Here is a 20,256-nt window from a genome sequence, read left to right on the forward strand (position 1 = left end):
ATGATGGGTGTTGTTGATTTGCATAGATGAAAGATTGTGATGCATAGATGTTGGATTAGGTTTTATAGTTATCATTTCTTGCAATTTTTTAATAGGTTTTGTTTGATTTGCATAGATGAATGATTGTGATGCATAGATGTTGGATATTTATGCATAAATGGAAAAAATTGAAAAGTTTTTTCTGTTTTTTTATTGGAGTTACATATTTTGAGATTGTGATGCATATATGTTGGATATTGATGCATAAATGGACAAATTAAAACGTTTTGTTTTGTTTTTGTTATTGGAGTTGCATATTTTGAGGTTGTTAGTGCATAGATGTTGGATTGTGTTGCATAGTTATCATTTCTTGCAATTCTTTGATAGGTTTTGTTTGATTTGCATAGATGAAGGATTGTGATGCATAGATGTTGGATATTTATGCATAAATGACAAAAATTGAAACGTTTTTTCTGTTTTTTTATTGGAGTTACATATTTTGAGAGTGTGATGCATATATGTTGGATATTGATGCATAAATTGAAGGAATATTAAATTGAATTAATACTCGATTGCCCGATGATCGTTTCTTGGATTATTATTAATTCATCATACAACGATTAATTCCTAACATGCTCCTATGAATTTAACAGCTGCACACAGGTGTTAGGAAAACTTACTTGAGAATCGGATGCACAGATGGTTGATGATCGCGTCGAATGATTCAGACTCCAGCTCTGATCTTCTCGACTGTATCCCGCTCAATTCCCAACGTTGGATGGACAACGAACTATGAGAACTCCCAAGACAGAAAAGCCAATCACGTTCTGCGCCCCCTCTCTGCTCTCAAAACCCTAATTTTTGATCAGTGTATTTTCCTGAGAGCTGACAGCTGTATTTAATAATACAGAAAGAAGAGTGGGGCGCCAGTTTTAGGGTGTAGGCGTTTTTCTGCCCTACTTGGGCTAGGAGACATTGGGCCAGCCCAGGTACCAGATACAAGGAATAAAGATGGGCCTCAAATAAATTAATTTATCTATGGTCAGCCCAGACCATAATTAATTTATAAATATCAGTTCATTCCACTAGAGAACCGATACTGACTTACCCCTTTATTGCCGGTGATGAGTCGGGGCTTGTATTTAGACTTATTAAATCTCCGTATTTAAAATATCCGACATCCATTAATTAATTAGAGCTCTGACAGCTTAAATTAATTAATCTCTTAATAATTCCTTAAGCAGTACTACTCAATCTTTATTATTACGCCTGAACTTAATCAACCTGCAGGGTTTAGCGTAATAAACCTTATTGAGCTCCTTAAGGGGATGTCATTATCCTATACCGGATACGGGTACTAATACAGATAATCAAATATCATATATTAACCGCTATCACCCAAGATACAGGGTACTCGAGTTAGTATTTAACTCTTGCCCATAGTAAGTCAAAGTGATATACGAATTAACATATATATTTGAATACTTATTAGTATTAAGATTTATGAGTCACCTAGATCTTGATTCTTCACATAAGTCAGATAGAAGAATACATCTCAACTGTTGGTCCTATCAATACGTAATGACGTACCAGTATAGACAAGTAGCCAAGACAAACTACTTCCATCTATACTGCAGCCTAAACCAATAACTTGTCCTAGAGTTATTTCGGCTGTGATCATATTATATCTCTTAAGGTTATTCCAATTATATGGTCTTCTGTGATCTACAACACACCATATAATCTACTTATACAGAGATAAATAACATACATATGCAATCATGAACACAATCAGATAGGAGATAAGAATAGTGAATAATAGGAATCATTGTATACAAGCACAAAGTTCTTGCTTTCAGTATACAAATCCAACATAAATGGCCAAAGTGAAACGTTTTGTTCTGTTTTTGTTACTGGAGTTGCATATTTTGAGGTTGTTAGTGCATAGATGTTGGATTGGGTTGCATAGTTATCAAATTTCCTAGTTTTTTTTTTTTTGGTTAAGTTTTTAAGATTGCATGGATAATGGTTAATTTTTGGAGTCATCTGTGCATCTATACAATTATTAATATGCATCTAGGCAATTAATTAAAGGTAAATTCATATTTTTGTTTACATAATTGTTTTATTGCATAGGTGATTTTTTAATTGCATCCGTGAAAGTAATATGTTGCAATGTTGAATTTTTGGATAGTTAAATATGCCTCGTGGGAAAAAATCATCTGCTAGAATGGTTAATAAAGAGCGTCCAAATGGTACATTTTGATTTTACATATATTCTTATGTAGAAATATGTTAATTACTTTTATTATTTTTGCAAGATGACACTGGTGAACGACTAGAGGAATTCTACAATATCTTAGCTGATAACCAACACGAGCCATACAATGCGCCCTACAAGACAAACGCTTCATCTTTGGTTTTTTGGCACTTTGGTCAACATCTTTCACTTTAATATCTTCTTTTGAACCTTCATGTGTACATACCATATATCGTAAAACAATAACACCACTACCATCTTTTGCTTTTTTTTGCATACTCTTACGGATAGTGAATCCACATGCAGTTGCATATGCACGGTAAAAACTAACACCATCTTCCAGAGTATCAAATGTTTGGCCAATTTTAGGTTTCAATGATTCAACACATTGAGGAACGTAAAAATCTTCAACATCCGTAGTTTCCAAATCAAGATGCACATAATCTGAATGAAATAATAAAACATACTTAAACATTAATAATACTAAAATACGTGCAATAAGAAAATTAAATAGCATTTAAAAAAATATGATTGCATTATTTTTAATCTATAATTCGGTAGAACTCTATAAAATCTTAAAACATGGATTGTCCTTTACTAACAAAAGATAGAACATATAGCTCCTACAAATATGCATCTATGCAATTAGTAAAATACATCTCTGCAATTAAAGTTCATTCGCTGCGATTATTAAAATTCATCATGCATCTTGGTAAAGCATAAATGAACGACGAACGTTTATTTGGTGAATTATCGGTGAATTACCTAGAGTTTGATCGGAAAAACGAGAGAAGATTATGAAATTGCTGAGTGCTCGAGAGAAAGCTGCTGTAGTATTGAGAGTAAAGATAACGTAAAATTACAAAGAGCACGTAGGCAGCTATTTATAGATTACACGTAAAGGGTAAAAGAGTAAATTCATCATTAGAGCATGCGCCTTGCGTGGTCAGGGGCAAAATAGTAAAATTGCCCTCACGCGGGAGATTTTCCCGCGTTTCTGGTGATTCCTCTGGCGAAGACCGTTCCTCTGGCAAGAGCGGCTTCTCTGGTGTAGGTCGTTCCTCTGATAAGGTCCATTCCTCTGACTTCTCTGCGAGAGCCCGTTTCTCTGATAAAGCCTGCTCCTCTGACTTATATCATTTCTCTGCTCTGCACATATTACTCCTCATCACATCTATGCAATTATTAAAATGTATTTCACTCCAAACCCTTTATTTCAACAATCCCTAAGCTTTCGATGTCTAAACATGTTAATTAGTCAAAGCTGCACATTCCAAATAGGTGAATGATGCATAATAAAGCAAAATACTTTGGTATTTCATCGAAAGAATATTACTTTGCAAATCTCTCTTTTTCATTTGTTCTTCACCCATAAACAGTCTATATGCAAAGATGCACACATGCTTTTCTTTCCAAAACATACAACATCATAAATTGAGGGTGAACATTTAAAAACTGAAATTAAAAGATTGTAACTACAAAACTAAAATACTGCAAATCTTTTGTGCAATACAAACTTTTTGCCATGCACTTAAACAATTAACACTACAAAAGAACAACTTCCTCAAAATCAAATAAACATAAAATCTTTTAAAAAAAACCGAAAATAAATAAATTAAATTGATCAACTAAAACAAATAATAAAATTAAATTAATCAATACCTTCATTGTTCATCGTGTACAAATAACTGCTACTGACTTCAATAAAATTGATATTAAGAGTATAAGATATTAAGAATATGGAAGAAAGAAAGAGAGAGAATAAAGAACAAAAAGTACAGAACTCAAAAAACCTAGACGAAACGTGCAACAAAAATAAATAATCATCTATCATTAAAAAATAGAATTCTTTAATAACTAAAACTCTTTTATTAAAAACTAAATTAATAAAAAACAAAATGTCATCGAAAAAGCAATTAAAACATAACATCTATCATTAATTAAGAAAACCTTAAGAAAACCTTAAAAGACAAAGTTAACCTTCTCCTAATTAAAAAAGTAAGAAAACGGCAAAGTCAAACAAATTCCCTCATTTTAGGCACATTATTAATCAATTTAATCCTAACCACTAGATCTTCAAATTTAAAGGCTAAGATGTGGTTCCTAGTTCTCATTTTAAAAGAGATTTTTATTAGAACCTCTTCCTATATATATATATATATATATATATATATATATATATATATATAAGATAGAGAGAGAGGGGAGCGCTCCAATGGGACTCTCTATTTTTAGTGAGAGATCTTAGACATAATCTCGTGCGTTTATTTTATCAATCTCATGGATAATATTGTACTATGGCTGATATTGTACGTAGAGAGCGATTTTTTTTCTCAGAGTTCGAATCTTGGAGGGAGCAAAATATTTTAAATTTCGTTATTCACTAGTATCTACTGCATTTTTCATCAGTATATATGTCTTTTTTTTTCACTTTAGTATATATGTCTTATTCATTACCAATATTTTAAATTTCGTTATTCATTAATATATACTGTCTTGTTCATCGGTATCTTATTCATTGAAAAGTAAGAGTATCAGTGTCTCACAAAAAATAAGGGTCTCATTGAAGCGCACCCATATATATATATATATATATATATATATATACACGCTATTTCAAACCAGTGTTTTCCTCGATATTTTTACTAGTATCAATCACAGTAAACCTGTTCAGTTATTCTAGTTTCGGAGTTGGGACTCCTAAAAGTAGTCGTACATATACTCAAATATGGTGGGAAAGTCATCACTAAAACTGTGGAACTATTAGCATTTCTTAATAAGACTGTCATCTAAACAGAGAAAATATTTGCTACCGTAAATGTATTTGTTGTGTTCAGCTCTCCTACTTGTCACAATTCTACATTCAGTATTTACAGCAAAGTAATCGATCTGGGTAGCTCCAGTTATAGCATACGTCAACAACTCCAAAACCCCACAAAGCATCACATACCCTAACCTTGTTAGGTTTTCTCCTTGGCATGAGAATTAGGCCGAATTCACTATCACAATTTGAACACAAGAGGCTAGTCAGCTTAATTTGATAATATTGATGTCTTTTGCCGAAGAAAACACAAAATAAAATAAATAGAATATCTGGGGAAGATAATTTACTGTTACAACTGCTGCAAGAAGACTCTCCATTCTATGGCAACAGATCAGTTTGACCAGATTGGAGTTAGACTCTGAGAATCCGAGTTAGCTTATACACCTGCACGAATAAAATGGTTCTACATCATGGCTCCAATATCTTGAAGTTTACTCATATTAGCAAACAAACTTTGTGTTTCTCATTGTAAATAGCATTTCTTTTGTCTAGGCAAAGGGAAGAAGTTGTGAATGCTAAACATTTCACACCACTAACCTGAGATGTTCTACTTGGGAGCGGCACATCCAAGCAAAATCTGGCTCCACCAGTTCTGAAAATCGAAGCAATATGTTAGCCAATAGAGAGAAGAAAGTCATAGAAACCATTACTTGCTCTCTGGTAATGATTTAGAAATTTAATTTTAAATTTAATTTAGAGAGAGACTACTACATCAACAGATTTGAGCATATTGGTCTCGATCAATTAATCAGTAGGGAGAACACTCTTACTCACTTTCTGCTAATGGTTCTTTGAGCATATTGGTCTCGATCAATTAATCCTTGACCGCCATAAATCTCTTCATCAGAATTCAATATGATCTGCAAGTTAATCATGGATTAGAGAAAACCCAACTACCCTGTAGAAGCCAAGGCCCAAGTCCAATCCAACATGAGAGAAGAAGGTAGTCTAGCATTAAGCTTAGAGAGACTATAGCCTCATCAACTCCCTTAATCCTGAGGAGGCAAAATGGATAACAAACTATTTAAATGTTGAGATAGCTGTCGTTTTTAATTCGCTAGTTGTACCTCATTTTGATTTTAGATGTGATGTTTCCCACTTTCGGAATTTGGTCCTACAAACTTCCAAGATTTTGGTTTTTGGTCTGTTGACCAGCTGCGTAGCAGGATAAGTGGAAAACCACAATCTGCTAAGGCTATCCGGACCCTAATTTGTATTTGTACTAAATTTATTAATATACTTGGCATAGACATACAATTCGGCATAAAACCAAAATTCCAGATAATTTCTTTTTGGATAGAAGTCTAACAACCTCAATAAAATAAACTATTATGATTTTTTTTAAAAATAAATCTACATTAACAAATAAATTTGGGAAATATTATGGTAAATCTAAATCGCAAGTTAAATGCCAAAATTGTTACTTCATAAATAAATTTTGACACCAGAAAAAAAATTATATTTGAAATTATGTAAATTATGAAAGTACTTTAGATAAAACAAAAATAAATAAAATCTAGAAAAATTATCATAGTATTTAGACCATGTTCTTTATAAGTAAATGATTATATATCATATGTATAAAAAGAATGTAGCTTTACATGATTTTGTTTTAAATTTTTAAAACTGCTCACTAGCTGTTCTTGGGAAAATATTTTATATATACTTCATCTAAATTTAACATTAAATTAATTTACAATTTGATCTGCCAAATTAGATTTATCAAATCCATATTTTTTTTATATGATTTATTGATTTTTACTTATTGAATCTTTTAGATTTATTTGATTATTTTTGCAGAATTTTATGATGAAACTGTTCTTCACATCTAATGTAGGTAACAGCTAGGATAATATCAAGCCAACGTAGCAAAGGATTTGTCAATCTCTCCGGCGCCTCTATCAATTATTGGTGATAAGCTGCAACCAGATCCTTTGACTAGGTGAATCAAGAAAATAGCAGGCTACATTTCTGAGCACTTGTAGTGTTACACCAAATCATACTGATTGGTGTAAAATCATTTGCAATAAATTTGGAAGCAATAGACTCTTTTTTTAGGGTAGGAAGCAATCCACTCTAAATATACACAACTAACACTTTTTGGCATTTGTTCTTTCATGCTGATACTTCATGTGAATGGGAAGCTTTAAAATATGCAAACCCCTCTCTTTCAAACTCCAAACACTTACCGTGAAAAGAAATTATGATGACTGCCTATGTGAATGCAGACAAGAATTACAGGCATGCTCACAAGTCCGCTGGATTGGTCTAATTCAGCAGCAAATAAGAATGGAAAAAAAGGTACGACATGCCTGCCTATGCTCGCAATAGACCTATGAATGGTGTTAGTACTGTGCACAGCCTAATTTTAGATAATTGCAACTCTAGTGCAGAGGTGGCATCAGTTTAAATGGAAATTCGAGACTTAGGGACAAGGATAATCTAATAATATCAAAGCATCACTTACTTGATACTCTCCAGCTTCCTCAACGCCTATACTGTATCTTTCATACGAATTTGTGGGGTGAAAGTTGAAGACAAATATATATGGACCTCGTGAATAAGATATCACCTGGTTCAACACTGTTATTCAGTCCTACATGCATTTACAAAAAGAATCTATCATCTGTATGGTAAATGGAGTCTACCATTGTAGTATCATCGACGTGGTGAATATTCGGAAGGCCCCTTGAACCTCTTAGAAGTACTCTATCTTTTACGTCAAGTTTCATCATATCCTGAAGGAATGATTATGAACATCAAGAAATCTGAAATTATGTGATATTTGCTTATATCTAGAAAATACCAATCTTATTGGATCAAAAGCTATGAATGGCAATATGGAGCTACTGTGAGAATTGAGAAAATAAACAATGTTGGATCAAAACAGACTATAATAATTGATTCCAACTCACTTTATCAAAGGCGAATAATTTTTTGTGAAGTTCATCCTCCAATAGCTCCCAGCAGCGATTAGCAAGTGAATACGAAAAATTGTTGCTTGGCATTGGGAACTCAACCCTCTGCAGGAACATTAAAAATCGTCAGGCACTGAAATATGCATCTTTAAATGTGCCAAATTAATGCAATTCACCTTTGGATGCCCAAACTCATTGCCCATGAAATTGAGGTATGCTGAACCACCAATAGTAAATGTAATTAATCTGATCATCTGTAATACATGCAACTCACACTAGATTAATTGTCCATATGGCAGCTTCGAAGTAACACAGTCTGAACTGAACTAGAGACCAATTAATTAGAAGAAAGCCATCCTACTTATATACATTGCATGTACTTATGAATGAACTCGCCTACAAAAGCCAACAACTATTCTTTATAGGTGATTTTCTGAGACACTATCTTTCTTCAAAAGGGCATCTCTTGACTCCAAATGTAGAGTTTAAACGTTAAACACCTCAACAAGTATTGTGAATGTGCTTATGTATGTAAGCATATGACAACCTGTTTTTATTCTTTGACAAAATTACTAGTTTAACATTGGATATTTGAAATTAACTATTACATAGTTTAATACTCCCTCCGTCCATGAAAGAACTTCCTACTTTTCCTTTTTGGGACGTCCACAAACAAACTTCCTACCTATTTTTGGACTATACCCCACTACTTATAATACTTCATTTACATGTACCTTTCATCTTTTCACCACTCCCAATACACTCAAAAACTTTTTCTCCACTCTAAATACACTCAACTTTTTCTTAAAACTCGTGTCACTCCCTCCTAGGAAGTTCTTTCATGGATGGAGGGAGTAGAACAATAAGAAATAAGAATAATAATAGTAATAGTTGGAAATAGACTTAGATGGAGGTAATGGGCCCAACATTCTCAAAAGTCAGAGAGAGAAGCAGCAAAAAGTTAATATAGACATGATATAGTTTGCGTGAATAAACTCCATTTACCTTATGCAATGAACAACCCCTAAGCAAGGCCCCTTCTGTGTTAGCAGAACCAAAGAGTATTTCTGCAAAAGAGCGACCCCCTGAAATTGACTGGCAAGCAAGAAAAGAAAATCACATTACAACTTTCTGGGGAGACTCTATAGTATAGAGTTGAGTGGGGGAGCGGGAGACTGGAGCAGCCACATATTTGGTAGACAATAATATAGATTACCTGGTTGTGATTTTCAGCATACAGAAGCATCTTATCAATATTGCACTTGTCTCCCACCAATGTGCTCACAAGCTACAGAAAACATGACGTTTAATATTTGCAGTGGATTAACTTACAACATAAACTGTGTCCAGAGTAAGTAAAATTCTAAGGTTATAGAAAACAACCTTACTCATACTCCACTCATGATCAGGAACATTTTCGATGAATGACAACCACAATTCTGATGCAGAGAGATTAACGAAATAATCAAATCCCAAACCACCTTGAGAAATTGGTTCGCAAAGTCCTGGATAAAATGTGGCCTAAGAAGAAAAACCAACAAATCACTAAAAGAGAATCAGCTCATGAAGCCATTTAGCTTGTATTAAAAGAAAATTGCAGCATACACATGCATATGAGCATGCGTGAATGCACACACAAGTGAATGTACACACAAGACACATATATATTAGGGTTGGCAATTCTTAACACGATTGGAAAATAGCGGGTTAGTGTTTTGGATTATCATATTCATGTCATTATTGAGTCAACACAATGTCACATTGTTATCGTGTTGACAGGATAATAATTTTATTAAATATTTTTTAATTAAATATATGTATTTTATGATACCGGAGACTTTTATATTCTATCAATGTATATAACCGTATAATATTGATTATCTAGAATACACTTTATTTGAAATATGTTAATTTGTATTTTACCATGTCGTGTCGTGTCAATATGATATTTCGTGTTTATGTTCATGTCTGGTCGATCCTTATTGTTGTGACTTCGTGTTCTAGGTTTATCATGTCAAGTGGTTAGCATGTCGACACAAACTAACACGATAACACGATTTTCAACCTAATAAATAAACATATACCCCCTCCTTCCCCCAAATAACTTTCTAGGAGGGAGGGACACGGATTTTAAGATGAAAATATGAAAAGTAAGGGTAAATGGGGTATTGGGAATGGTGAAAATGTGAAAACTAAAGGTAAATGGGGTATTATTTAGTGGAGGGGTATAGTCCAAAAATAAAAGGAGAAGTTTTTTTGGGGACGGACCAAAAAAGAAAGTTAGGAAGTTATTTGGGAGACGGAGAGTGTATATACATATACATATATATATGTATATATATATATATAGGGAAAAGATCAATAAAGAAGGCTAAATATTGAGAGAAGGAGAAGGGCGGTCTGAATAAGTCAATAAATTTAGTGAATACGCCAACAATATTTTACTGAACAGAATAAATTTACTAAAGTCCGCCTGGGGTTCAAATCCTGAAGATGGCGTGTTTATGAATAAATGTCTATTCATGCGGTCTCTTGATTTATTCGGTAAAGTTATTGACTTATTAAGAACAAAATATATTAACTTCTCCATAGATCTCAACCCGATATATATATATATATATATGGTAAAGTTCTATAAAACGCAAATATAGACAGAGAAAGGAGACAGAATCTCAGCCGTTTATCTTATCTAATCTAACGGTCAGCGTTCGTTCGTTCGTTCAACGTTTAGCGCGGATTTGTGTTGAACATGAACAACCATCAAATCCCCCAGCCCCCAAAAGTTCAACAAATCATTTTGTACGTTCAACGGCATTAACTGTCATGTTCAATGTTTCTATTTTGCGTTCAACACCTCTGTTTCTGTAGAATGCAACCCTTTAAGAAGGCAGCAGTGTAGCAGAACGCAGTTCTATGATTTCTTTTAATTATTCAGTTTTTATTTAGTTTTGGGTTGTACGGGCTTTATGTCTTATGCATGGGCCTTAGTAGGAATTAAGTATTTATTTGCCTTCTTCTCAGTAAATTAGGGTATCCAGATATTATTATTGTTAGCGTTTTACGCTGTGAAGAGTTTTTACTCTGCGGCCTCTTTGATGATTATCATTCAATTTCAGTTTTTACTCTCATCATTCCATCTTCACTATATCAATTTGGTGCGGTGAACGTGGAATCCTATTGCGACGAATAAGGAACGGATTGAATAGGTAGAGAAGACGGTAGAGGAAGTGCAGGCGGCAGTTGGCGGATTGGAGATTTCGATGGCGATCGTGCAGAAAACCCTAGCCGCTATTTTGTCTAAACTACCAGACAAGGAAAGTTCAAGCAACTCGGATAGTAACGGGGAATCGGGTAAGCAGCATGGGAGGGATGGAGGAACTTCAGACACAACATCACCACGGATGGATCTACCGTTGTTTGATGGGACGAACCCCATAGCGTGGCTAGCACAGGCAGAACAATATTTTCTAGTGCAGCGTGTTCCAACAGAACCGGAAGTGCAATTGGCGCTCATCGCCATAGCGTGGGAGGGATGGAGGAACTTCAGACACAACATCACCACGGATGGATCTACCGTTGTTTGATGGGACGAACCCCATAGCGTGGCTAGCACAGGCAGAACAATATTTTCTAGTGCAGCGTGTTCCAACAGAACCGGAAGTGCAATTGGCGCTCATCGCCATGTCGTCAGGATGCTCGATGTTTTGGGCGTAGTGGGTACTACATCGCTTCGCAACTATACCGTGGAACCAATTTACGCAGGAATTAATAGAGCGTTTTGGCGAACAGCTCGGCTATTCACGACTATGAGGCCATGCATGTAACGTGTCAGACGGGGTCATTGGAAGATTACTTAGCCTTATTTGAGGAGCGAATCGCCCAACTGCCACCTCTGCCCCCTAAGCAACAGTTGGGCATGTTCCTTGGCGGCTTGAATCAATCCCTCAGAGTTCGCATCCCAAGCTTGAAGATGACCGACGTGTTTGCTGCCATTAGAGCGGCGCGCAGGATTGCACAATCACAAAGTACTTCCACCACACCATCAAAGTCCGTATTCACTACAAAGACATTCACGCGGTCAGTTTCGTCCTACCACAACCCATCAGCGACTTGGAGTCAGTCACAACAATCTGGAAACCGACCTCAATTCTCTTCGTCAGCCTCATCTGGTCCACGGGGAAGCCAAAACTCGTGACTCAGTCCGGAACAACAAAAAGAATATATAGCTCAAGGAAAGTGCTTTAAATGTGGGGAACGCTACAGCCCCACGCACAGGTGTGTGGCCAAATCACTCATGGTGATTTTGGAAGCGGAAGAGAATGACATGGAAAAGACGGGAGTCGATATGGAGCAGCAGGAAAGTGAGGAAGACGAAGGTAGGGGTACTCGGGCAGAATTGCAACAACTACAGCTTTTCAAATTATCATCCAATGGGTTTGATGGAGCCCAAACTCTGGAGTTGTTTAGTAAAGTGGGAGAACGACGACTGCTAACAATGGTGGATAGTGGCGCTAGCCATTGTTTTATTAAGGAACATGTCGCCCAAAATCTGAAACTAAAGGTGGAACATACCACGATTTTTTCTGTAGTTCTCGGGGATGGCACGACTGTGCGCAGTCGCGGAGTTTGTAAGGCAGTACCTTTCCTCATCTCTGATCAAATATTTCATATTACTTGCTACGTCTTTACTCTCCGCAGTGTTGATGTTATATTGGGAGTTTCATGGCTAGCTCAGCTGGGAGACGTGACGACCAATTGGGCTAGGCTCACTATGGAATTCGAGGTTGCTGGCAAGAAAGTGTGCATACGTGGTGACCCATTGTTGACCCGTAAAGCTTATGTGCGCACTGAACTTAGTTCTTTTGAGCCTGAAGACGAGGCTTGGCTAGGGGTTATGGATGGGCCACACATGATGTGTGCTAAGCATGTAGGGTCGCGAACCACTCGAGAGCAAGCGGACGTGGAACAACTACTCTACCCGACGAACTATTCACAATTGATCCCCCATTTGTTCCGAGCGGTGTGTTGGAGCGTCGTTTCGTGGTTCGTGATGGCATCACAGTGGAGCAGGTGCTTATTCAGTGGTTGGGTTTGGGCGTCGATTAGAGTAGCTGGGTGGATGTGGCAGATATGCGGGGACAATTTCCCGACTTCAGCCTTGAGGACAAGGCTGCTTCATCCCCGAGAGCAATTGATGGAGCAGCGCCGGGTGGATTAAAGGTGTATACCCGGCACCGCTTTAAGAAGGCAGCAACGTAGCATAACGTAGGAGGAGTTCTATGATTTCTTTTAATTATTCAGTTTTTATTTAGTTTTGGGCTGTACGGGCTTTATGTCTTATGCATGGGCCTTAGTAGAAATTAAGTATTTATTTGCCTTCTTCTCAGTAAATTAGGGTATCCAGATATTATTATTGTTAGGCCTCTTTGAGGATTATCATTCAATTTCAGTTCTTACTCTCATCATTCCGTCTTCACTCTATCAGAGAGAGAGAAGCCAATTTTCCTACAATATTCCACATTTAGAAAGAAAAAAGAAGAGAAAAAAACAATAGTCCAGAGTTTAATAAAGAATGTATAAACAATTACTTACATCTTCAGCAATTGTCAGTACATTTGGGTGGAGAATATGCAATATCTCATTTACTAATATTAGATACAGCAAAGCATCCTTATCCACATATTGGTTACAGTACCTGAAACAGATAAAGGTTAGGTGCTGCCAAATGAAAGGCACACAAGAACAAGAAAAATTTCAAGTCTTCAGGATGATAATCAGAAAATCTCAACCAGACATAGTTGGTCAGCTAACAGATAAAATCAGCTCGGTAATACTTGAAATAAGCAGAAGGACAAAACGTATGTATGTACACTGTCGTCACATTAACATAGAATTTTCAAAGAAGAAAAGAAAGTAAACTGTCTGGAAAAGCTCGACAAGGTGAGGTTTCATAACTTGGCATGAAAATTATTCTAAGATTAAGGAATAAAATGTCCTGCAGTATATTATTAGTGCTGACAACTATACTCCAAGGCATTAAATTCACATAATGCTCAAGTACTCGGAAGCCTTACTCCTCCACATCACCAGTAAAAGTAGCAAATCCATTGTGTGTATACATCATTGATGAAAGAGAATGAAAATAGAAGCCATCAATCTGGTACTCTACCATCCACCTGGAAAATGTCATAGATCCTGTTAAAACCAAAAGTTTAAGGAGGGAAAAAAAAATAACAAAAACAAAGTAGTTCGACAAATTAAAAGTGACCCTACAAGCCTTCGTGTCAAACATAAGGTGGGTTTTAGAAAAATGGAAAGATAGAGAACATGAAACACATTGGAAGCTTCAGAACAATAAAATGCTAAATAATTACCAATTTAAATTTGAAAGAAGGAAATGCAAAACATCTTGATCATCATATTTGAACATTCGTGTACCCCAAAATTTGTGGTGGCCTCTTTTACCTGGAAATCAGAGGATTAAAAAAAAAAAGAATTAACTAAGACAGGTTAGAATCCGGACAAGCAAAAGTGACAAAGCATACTTTATCCCTATTTTGTATTTCGGAACTTGCAACAACTATTCATGTGCAAATGTTCCATATCACATAACGCGTTTCCTTTGTCTAAGAACCTTTGGGACAGAAGCAGAACCCATAATTGCAAATGCAGAATTGTAAATTACTGTGAAATGAATCATCATGGTGCCAATTGCATTAGGAACAATTTGATCATGATAATCAATTAAGGCTTCTTTACATCATAATACCTTGCTACATTTTTTTTCTTGTCATAAAGATAATACCAAATCAAATCAATGAGTATCCTTTAACTTTATTCTGCTTGGGACACAGGAGCATGCAAACACTAAATCCAGGAATTTAACCTATAATATCCATGCAGAAAGGTGGGAAGAACATTAGCACAACGACAGCAAAAGTGATCTTCACCAAGAAGCATTTAAAGCTAGACTTGGCTCTAACATTACTAGACATATCCTTTCTCTCATAGGATTAATCTGTTTATTTCCAATCTTGCAGTGACTACTGCCTACAACTAATATAGCTCACTAAATGAAATCAATACTAGAAGTAACTCAAAAGAATTAGTGCCAAAAAACTATACCAGAATGGAAGTAGCAATCATTTGATCCATCATAAAATGATAACCCCACCATTTCATCAGCTGCGGCATAAGAATGAACAATATCTAAAAGGACGAGCAGGCCAAGTCCTGCACATCAACCAATAACATATGTAACACAAAGCAGTGAAACAAATCCATACATTGCATAAATAACAGCTGCCAAAAGTTGTTCTAACAATACTTTAAAGATTCAGAAAAACCTTGTGAATGTATGCATATAAAGCTAAAGCAGTTGGAATGTTGAAAAAAGTACAATCTAGTGATTGACGTTTCACTAGCTTAAAGTGTCTTTTGCTATCATTCCACTGTTTGTCAAAGGTCCTACTGGTTGTGCCTAAGAAGAAAAAAATGAAACATGAGTTACAAATTTCCAGCAATTCCTCCAAATGACCTAAAGCTATTCATTCTAGCATGAATTCAGTAGGGTAGTATAATATCTATCTACACCCCATGATCCTTATCTAGTTTCAATGTTCTGAACTCTGAAGTATCTGCTATAGAATCAATTAACGCACATCAACTACACATTATACTGAGATTTCAAACTATTGAGAACAGAAGAAAAGCAATGGTGAAAATTGCTATTGATTGGAAGAAATTTGAAATAACCATGAGCTTCATCCACCAACCGCTTGAAGTCTTCAGGGGTACCATAGCGGCTGCTAACAGCATAAAAATTCGTCACCTGAAGAAGAGAAAGGCAGAATAATAACAGAAAAAAAAGGTAAGGATAGGAGAATTAAAAAATATAAATAATATATTATACCGATCAACATACTGTGACACTAAAGCAGACTAAGCAATTGAAATGGTAGTCAGCCACATATTTAGACATATGGTTCATAGACGTTCCGCCAGCTAAAAAGACTAATATACACATTTTATACTTCTACCACTATAAAAAGACTAATGTAACCTGACTTTCTACTACTTTTCCAGATACTTTCTTCCAATAGACCAATTATCCCCGGCATTCTACACTCTTATCCGTATACTTCCAAATTTATAAAATTAACTTCCTGTCACTCAAAAAAATGTCAAATCTTGAAGTAAGAAATGCAGAATTCAAGCAACGTGACCATCCAGTATTACTCTTTCCCAAATGAAGTGCTTTTATGCTCAATATCAAAATATAATGTCCCAGATCTACATTGCAGATTCATTCCTGAATCACTTTTATATAAAATATTGATTTCCCATTCTCCTCCCAACCAAACATTCCATACATGAATTTGGCAGGGAAAGAAGTACGTACCCAAAAGTCAACTCTCATCTGAAAACAGTGTCCACCCAAACTAGGAATGTCAAGTTGAGAAGGAAGGAGCATTATACTCATTTATGAATTGAAGAGATCATGAAAATGTCAATAACAGTCCAACATCACAAAGAAAAAGTGCCATTTGAACTGACGAGCCCATTATGAACATTGCTTGGTGTAGTACATTTAGAACTACAGAATCAATTCTTAGTGCACTAAATGCCTTTGTATTCACTATGATCTTCAGTTTGTCTCACTTTGTTTCTCAAAGAGTCCATAATGGTAATGAACAGCAACAATCATCAATAAGCTGGGGATGCATTTTAAATTGAATAGTGTTCTTATGCTGTGAATCTTTTTTTTTTAGTTCAACTTACTCTGTACCCAACAGTGAAATAATCCTTGTGCTCAAGAACTCCAATCAATTGGATTGCATTGTAACCAGCTTCCTTTACATGAACTAGGACCTAAATTGAAAATGGTGAAGTGCAGAAGAACTTAAGTAATCAGGAGTAAAAGATAAAGTACAATTTGATGAAAAGGATAAAAAAAATCGGAAACAATAGAGCACTACATTTTCGGTGAACTCATTGAAAGTTGAAACTCTAGGCTCCTGTCCACTTATTCCAACATGGCATTCATATATTCGCAAAGATTTAGGTTTTGATGGATGTTTATGTTTCCATTTGTAGGCACTTTCAGGAGGTGGCTCCCAATGGACAGCATAAGATTGATTTCCATCTGCCTCTGTATGTGACATAGGAAATCAGTCTCCATCTAAGTAAATTACACAGCATGGTAGAAGAAATCAAAAGTAATAAACAATTTACTATTAGAAAATGAATAAAGCAATATAGGAAGAATACAAAACATCGTTAACCAAATTTTAGTACTTGCTGTCTATCAAGCAAGATCTTCTGAATTTCCTTCAAGCTTTGTTTATCTATACAGGCCCAGGCGAAGTGAAAAACTTGACCATGCACATATGGTCTCAAGTTATCATTATGAATAAATTATTTATAACTCAGTGAAAACAAGCAAAGGCTCTAAAAGGACATGGTGCTTGATCATCTTAAACTTTTTTCAATTTTATATTGAAAAAAACAAAAGAGTATAGTTCATGTTCCATCAGGAATTCAGGATCTCTATAATCCAATGTCTTGCAAATAATTTCGTGAGAAGTCCCCAGTTATAAAGAGCCTCAAACTTGAGCCCATGCATATTTGAGAACGTATGTTCTATGTCTACATCTGAATAACAAAAGAAAATGGAAGAACATTTCAGAGAGGCAGGAAGCAACATATAAATATCAAGGCGCTATTATGTGACCTGGAATAACATAAGTAGCCCATGCAGGAACGCGTTCTAAAGGACCCATTGGAGTGTTAAAGTACACCCTGTACTTGCTCCTATGAGGGATCCCAGGTATATACTTTTTTAACCATGCTTGCCTTCCTTTTCGTGTTTCCAACCAGTAAGGAATGGGAGGCTTCTTATTTTTAAATTTCTCTCTCCAAGCAGGATCAGTTACGATTTCAAACTCATCATCTTCTTTATCCTCATCAATAATCACATCACAAGGTGGTAAGTTGCTTGGTGGATCATCTTTATGCTCCTCTTTCCAGGCCTTATATCTTGTCATCGGATCTGGTATTTCTTCCAGTTCCTCTTCTGTCTGTGGCCCATTAGGCCCAAATATTTGCTCATACAGTTTAGCTGCAAGCTCATAGCGTGATTTTATAAAGCGGTCTTCTCCAGGTTCCCAGTACTCTTCATTCGCTTTTTGAAAAACTTCTTCAACCGTAACACCACTATCACCTTTATCATAATCATCAATGTAATTATACTGTTGAAAAAATACATCATCTGGTTCTTCTCCATCCCTAAGTTTGTCTTCAAGAATAACAAACCAGTAACCGAAATCATCATGGCCTAAATAACCTTCCCTGGCACAATTCTCTGTCGGCGACCAACCATTGATATCCCCCACCAGAGAACAATAGCGAGCACCTAAACCCAAAAGGTCCAGGAGTTAATTTAACACAAAAGAGCATTTTTATCTGCCAAGCATAAATAGCAGCAGACGAGAATATCATCAATATATTTAATTAGACAGCACGTAACAACTTCAAACATTCAAGGCCAAACTAGCCCAATAGGTCCGACAAGAAAAAGTTGCCAAACCTGGAGCCCAGTCCATGTAATCCACGCGATGCTGAACATTCCGATGCATTCCCAATAACTCAAACCTTGAAAACAATGAATAAGATAAATGTGAAGCAAATAAAAATTATGAATCATTTCCAAACTTGAGTATTTTGACAATCCATAAGCGCCCAAGGTCCACGTACATTCATGAATGCAGCTCTCTAATAAACCAACCATGATTTATAAGTCTCAATATTAGCACATTACAAAAGCAAAATCCAGGCAACAGCAATAATTGGATCAAAAAGTATTTTCTGAAATACCTTCACAATAGAAAATAAAATAAAAAATATCAACAGATTCAACACACAGAGAGGCACTAACCCAGAAACCAGCTCCTGCAGATCGTAATACTGCTTGAGAAGCTCTTCCTTCAAGTCCTTCAACGCTTTATACCTGCCAAAACCATAATCCAACACCAATCCACAATCGCGCACAGAATTCAGCAAATTTCCCAACTTCATGTTGCAGTGCGCATCAAAATCTAACCGCATAATTAACAGTTCAACCACAGAAACTTTTCTACTGACCTTTCGCGCAGGAACTGTGCGAAGGCTTTATTTGCAATACCGTGCTTGGCGAGGAATCCGGCGGGATCGATTCCGTCTTTTCTATCAGAATCGGGAGGAGGAGATTTTTTACGCGGTCTCTGAGACTGCTTCCGCGGACCTTGCGACTGGTCTGCGGCGAAGCATTTGCCTCTGTTGCATCTCCTGCCGACTCCGCCGCCGGTAGAGTGGGCGGCGTTACTTCTGTTGTAGAACGGAGAGTTAATCGAGAAAGAGGGAAATTGAGGTGGGTGCGTGAGAGAAATCATGGTGATGTGATGGCAGTGGAATTTTGGAGATAAGAGGGCGCGGGAAGATGAGAACAACCCAGCTGCTGCTGCTGGGGTTTAACAAAACCTCTGACACTACAAAGTACAAACGGCCTAATTTTCGAAATGTTTGATTAAAGATTATCTACTACTAGCTTCTTTTTTTTCCTCCGTTGGCACCCAGTACTACCTTCGTGCTAACAAAGTATATTTTATTTTTCTTAATACGATATCATATTATAAATATCTCATTTTTTTATAATATATATTATTTTTCTATACTTAATATTTAAATAATTTTCACTAACTCATTTTATCTACTAATTACACATTTCTTAATTTTCGTGTCCAAAAATAATGAGACATAGACATTTGTAATGGATCAAAGGGAGTACTATTTTTCTTCTTTTTTATGAAGGGGTTATTATTTCTTAAGTATATCAATTTTCCTCTAATTTTAAATTTTAATATAATTTTTTTATTTTTTATTAAAATACATGAATTTTAATATTATTTGATTTTTAACACTGATCCTAATTTTCTCTAAATTAAATATGAGGTGATATATCTGAAAGATAATTAGGACTCATCAACGAACACTTCAGCACGACGTCATAATGAAGTACATATTTTCCATGAGTCCTAATCATCTTACAGATATGCTACCTCAAATTCAATTTAGAGGAAATGTGGGTCGTTAAAAATCGAGTAAGTATTAAAGTTCATGTATTTTGATAAAACATTGAAAGCTCATGTTAAAATTTAAAATTGGAAAAAAGTTCGTGCATTTAAACAATAATAACTCTTTTATGAATAAATATATAGTTTATTAAAGGGTTAAGGTGC

General features: G+C 35.7%; 1 protein-coding gene across 2 annotated transcripts; it reads right to left on the reverse strand.

Moving 5' to 3' along the window:
* Nucleotides 1–4,982: 4,982 nt before the first annotated feature.
* LOC131011515 (1,4-alpha-glucan-branching enzyme 3, chloroplastic/amyloplastic) lies at nucleotides 4,983–19,575 on the reverse strand. Of its 2 annotated transcripts, XR_009096980.1 has the most exons (22): nucleotides 19,124–19,575; nucleotides 18,918–18,989; nucleotides 18,570–18,634; nucleotides 17,715–18,395; nucleotides 16,960–17,132; nucleotides 16,763–16,852; nucleotides 15,737–15,812; nucleotides 15,107–15,214; nucleotides 14,356–14,446; nucleotides 14,056–14,157; nucleotides 13,574–13,676; nucleotides 9,365–9,502; nucleotides 9,198–9,269; nucleotides 8,987–9,076; nucleotides 8,158–8,235; nucleotides 7,979–8,086; nucleotides 7,712–7,801; nucleotides 7,531–7,635; nucleotides 5,838–5,923; nucleotides 5,601–5,655; nucleotides 5,351–5,447; nucleotides 4,983–5,238 (listed from the first exon to the last, which is right to left on the reverse strand). XR_009096980.1 is itself a non-coding variant. In XM_057939295.1 (21 exons), the coding sequence occupies exons 1-21, from the start codon at nucleotides 19,408–19,410 to the stop codon at nucleotides 5,415–5,417; spliced, it is 2,703 nt and encodes a 900-aa protein (XP_057795278.1). In that variant the 5' UTR covers nucleotides 19,411–19,532; the 3' UTR covers nucleotides 4,983–5,414. The 2 variants fall into 2 exon arrangements, 1 of the variants encoding a protein (XP_057795278.1); XM_057939295.1 differs by having other exon boundaries at nucleotides 4,983–5,447; nucleotides 19,124–19,532.
* Between the last annotated feature and the right edge of the window lie 681 nt (nucleotides 19,576–20,256).

Source organism: Salvia miltiorrhiza, chromosome 2 (genome assembly GCF_028751815.1).
Source record: "Salvia miltiorrhiza cultivar Shanhuang (shh) chromosome 2, IMPLAD_Smil_shh, whole genome shotgun sequence".
Taxonomy (NCBI): Eukaryota; Viridiplantae; Streptophyta; class Magnoliopsida; order Lamiales; family Lamiaceae; genus Salvia; species Salvia miltiorrhiza.